Here is a 4,346-nt window from a genome sequence, read left to right as displayed (position 1 = left end):
CCTGCTGAAGATGATGCAGTTTTTAAGATAGATCTTGTACTTGTCAAAACATTCATTGTAATAACAACCAAAGAAACAGACCTGCAGGGGTGTTTATATTAGCTGATGCAGAGTTTAATTAAAAACTAAGGAGAAAAAAACAACCACCAAACCCTTTTGGAAGTACCTTTTGCTGTTTTACTTTGTGTTGGGTGTTTGTCACACAGGTGTCCTCCCTTGTTACTGTATGTATAGTTCTTAAAGGTCAAATTAAGGAACTTTAACCATGGCTGTTTTTCACTAGATATGCAGCTTCTATTGATGACATCCTGGAAGAAGAGGAACATTATGCAGATCAGCTGAAAGAATATCTGTTCTATGCAGAAGCACTACGGTATGTACAGAAGTGTATAGCTCAAATGGAAGCTGTATTCCTTTCCTCTAACATTGTGTTGATGTTGAATTTAGTTTGGTATCCTCCTCAGTTCTCCGAGAAGTGGAAATTTCAAAGTTGTCGAATCTCCATGTTCTTACCTCTTATTTTGCTTAGTCATATTTTATTGCCATGTGGGTGGGGATAAAAATTAGAACTGAGCTGATGAATTGTGAAATGACAGAAGTGTTAAACTCTGTACTGTGGAAGGTAATGCTGTTTATTCTGCTGGTTACACTGTTTCCTTAGTGTCTGGGATAATAGTGTCCCAATGTGCTGAATGCTTCAGCTTTCATATGAGATAGACCAAACAGAGCTGCTACAGCCTTTACAAATTCCAGCAAGTTTCACAATGCCCTTATATAACTTTATTCTGCTCAGTAGTGTTGTGCAGCTAAATACTGATTTTATTTTAGTTTTTTTACATTAGCCTTTATGTAGGGCAGTCCTCCCTTACAAGCATGGATGTGGAAGCAAATTGCTTTATGGTGTAAGAGTGTACCTGAAACTGTTGTTGTGCTCTCCATGGGCTGGCTCCGGACCTCTTGGATAGGTCTGGTAGTGCTGTAGAGAATCGGGTTGGCAAGTGTGATGGCTGCTGTGTGGGAATCCAGAGCACAAAGAGCCCCTCCTGGGAGACAAATGTGCATCCGGCCTTGGAGTACGGATGTAGCATCACCAGCCCACACAGGACTGGGACTTACTGCAGGTGGTCAGAGGAAATGCTCCTCTTTTCCAGATGAAAGGTGCTATATGCATCTAGGAGTGCAGTTTCTTGTTTCATTGTTTAAAAAATGTGAAGAGTTTAATGATTGACTGATGCATTGCTGCCGTGACAGGCACCATCTCCAGGTACCTTTTGTCATAGTTGTGATTTTTCGGTAATATATTTTAAATATATTTTTATAGTGGTGTCCTTAAGTAGGTGATAGGGCTTGTATTGCTGAGGGTGTCTTGGAATGAGCCTAAAAAGAGGAGCAGAATGCTGCTGTACTAAGAACTTTCTTTATACTTTGATCCAAGCTTGCTTAACTTACAGCATTTGCCGAGTTAAGCGTTCTGTGATAAGGCCGTTGAATTCAAGCTAGATAAATAACTGAATGTGCTCCCTGCCAAAAAAAAGCATGATGCCATTTGTAAAGTTTAAATGGAGGGAAACGTAGCAAAACAAAGTATTACGTGACAAATCTTTCATTACTTACTTTTCAGGGCAGTTTGCAGGAAACACGAGCTAATGCAATATGACTTGGAAATGGCTGCACAGGACCTAACATCTAAGAAACAGCAGTGTGAGGAGCTGGCAACAGGAGTGAGTCTTTCCACTTTCTTCTCCAAGATGCCTGTGCTTTTTAAATTTTTTTTTTTTATTTGAGCCAAGTTCCTTAGAATGACATTTAAATGGCACTAACATGCTGGCTGATGCTTACAAGAAGCAGCATCACATGAGCTGTAGGCATCTGAGGTTTAAAGTACTTGGTTCTTGGTGACATAAGCTGTTTGTACCAAACCTATTTTATTGAATACTGAGTAAGTAAAGGGTTGCAGGAAATATGACCTGAGCAGAACAACACAGCTCTATCCTAAAGATCAAAATTCTGAAAGGCTTTCTATGCCTTTTGAAAGGTGCATATTAACTGTTATGTGTCTAGTCCCTTCTATGTGGAAGATAATGTTACTTAAAACATTATCTTAAAGTGGTAACTTCACAAAAGTATTTAGAATTCTTAATACTGCTGTTGGATCTGTTGATGCTCTATACATGACTACTTTATGGCTTTTTTTTCTCATATAGAACACAAGGCTTAGGTTCTTCCCTGCTTCAGTAACAAAATTGCTCTGAAAGGTTACCCATGTCAGTGGAATGATTCACTTATGGTCCAGTCCATAGACCAGCTTTAAGAATTTGAACAGCAAATGACTTTTTGTCTCCACTTCGCTCACATTAGTGAGCCACCATACCTTCTATAGTTACTTATCAATGGGACATTCATGAAATGGAAGTTAAAGCCAAAAATCAACTGAATAGTAAGAATAAGTCCAAATGCTGGTAAAAATCACATAATGACTTGTGACTATGCTGAAGAATCCCAAACGTAGGGTATCTTTGTTTTTTGTAGACTGTGAGAACATTCTCCCTGAAAGGGATGACCAGTAAGCTGTTCGGGCAGGAAACCCCTGAGCAGAGGGAAGCCAAGATAAAGATTCTAGAAGAGCAGATACAGGAAGGAGAAGAACAACTGAAGTCTAAAAATCTGGAGAGCAGGTAAATGGGCTTGACTTTTTCAAAGTAAACTCAGGGCTTGTCTTAGCAAAAGTCCTTGACTGGATGCTCTTGAAGGTGTTTGCATTTTATAAGTGTTTTTAATATATTCTTGGTGTTTATGAGCTGTCTATAAAAGCTCCTGTCAGCTGCAAGTTGTGAAATAAAGTACAGTACACGCAGTTAGCTTCTGGTCTGAGTGTATGGCTTATGTAAAACCTGATGACTTTCCCAGTTACTGAGCTCACTCTAATGGCTGACTTGCATGCTTTTATGTTCAGCTAGTAATATGTTTAGCAGGTGGGCTTGTAGGTCTGTGGCTGAATAGCCTAAGACTCAAAGGCTGATTTGCTTCAAATATACTATTTAGTTTCGTTCATGTGTATGGGTCCTAAGCTCATATTCTGCAGCTTCTCATATGGGGGACAACTGACTCCTGTTTGAAAGAAATTAGAAGTTCTGGTGAGTTGTATTTGACTAACTGCTTCTTGGTGCTCTAACAAAATTTTCTTCGGGAATGCAAACATGTAAAATAGGAATTAACATTCCTAAAGTAATGTGATTTTGTCAGAACATGTTCATTGTATAACACAAGGGGTAAGCGTGGTATCTCCTAATATGTTAGGATTAGAGCTGGAAAGATAAGACTGGTTCATGAATAGTTCAAAACAACAAGACACTCAGTAAATGCAATTTCTTAATCATTTTGACAGAAGTACTGGAGATCTGCTTTTGTAGCTCTGGAAGCAATTTTCAAGTGAATACTTGCCTTGTATGTATAGTCCAGCACAAATGAAAGCTAAGAATTACAGAAATTTATCTCCATTTTAGTTAAGGAGACCTGAAGGCACATCACCAAACCAACAAATTAATTCTTGAAGTGAATTTCCAAGTCAAATTTGCATTGTAAATGTTTGTTGTACTTGAGTGTCTCAAATCCTGATGACAAGTGAGTTTTCACGTTGGAAAGACCAAGATTCTGACCTGACAATTGACAAACGTTGTGTGCTGAATGTTAGCATAAAGATACTTAGTTACTCCAACAGAATCTGAGGGGAACAAAAACAGTATATTCAGAGTTATTCTGGTTCTATGGCAGTGATGCTTACTGGGAAAAAAACAACCAAACAAATGACACAATGCATCCTGCAAAACTGAATCTCCAGTTTAGAAACCTTAAGATGGAGAATTAGGTAGTAGTGCCAATTATAAAACGAGGACGCTGTGGGATGCTTCATCTTTCAGTCAGTAAACCAAGTCTTGTAATGGAGTGCTTTGTCAGACATAGCTTCTCTGCTGAGGGTCCAGAGGAAGGAGGATGAGCTGAGCTTGGAATGTGCAAAATGCTTACTAACAGAAATATTGCTTTTAATTGCAGAGACTTTGTGAAAAGTGCCTGGGCTGACATTGAACGGTTTAAAGAGCAAAAGAATCATGATTTGAAGGAGGCGCTTATAAGCTACGCTGTTATGCAGATTAGCATGTGCAAAAAGGTATGTTTAGCTTGTGAAAGGCCAGGCATGTGTATTCATGATATCCGCAGGGGATCAGATGCAAACTTTCAATAACTAGAAACATTGCAGTCACAGAAGGTTGGAAGTCAGTAGCATAAAACCTCCCACATATTCCGTCCTACTCTGTGACACGCTAATGTTTATTTATTTTTATATATAT

General features: G+C 38.8%; 1 protein-coding gene across 1 annotated transcript in view; it reads left to right on the top strand.

Annotated features, from left to right (window-relative positions):
* The window catches only part of SNX4 (sorting nexin 4), a gene marked incomplete at its 3' end in the record, with an annotated part of 33,796 nt that extends 29,631 nt beyond the window's left edge, over positions 1 to 4,165 (top strand). The window contains exons 9-12 of the mRNA XM_010282783.1: positions 284 to 373; positions 1,622 to 1,721; positions 2,530 to 2,675; positions 4,051 to 4,165. Coding sequence (XP_010281085.1) covers positions 284 to 373; positions 1,622 to 1,721; positions 2,530 to 2,675; positions 4,051 to 4,165 — 451 coding nt within the window. The remainder of the gene's footprint in view (positions 1 to 283; positions 374 to 1,621; positions 1,722 to 2,529; positions 2,676 to 4,050) is intronic.
* Positions 4,166 to 4,346: the final 181 nt, after the last annotated feature.

This window comes from Phaethon lepturus, unplaced genomic scaffold (assembly GCF_000687285.1).
Source record: "Phaethon lepturus isolate BGI_N335 unplaced genomic scaffold, ASM68728v1 scaffold9642, whole genome shotgun sequence".
NCBI lineage: Eukaryota > Metazoa > Chordata > Aves > Phaethontiformes > Phaethontidae > Phaethon > Phaethon lepturus.
Note: the sequence above shows the minus strand (reverse complement) of the source record. Positions and strands in the feature narration are given on the sequence as shown.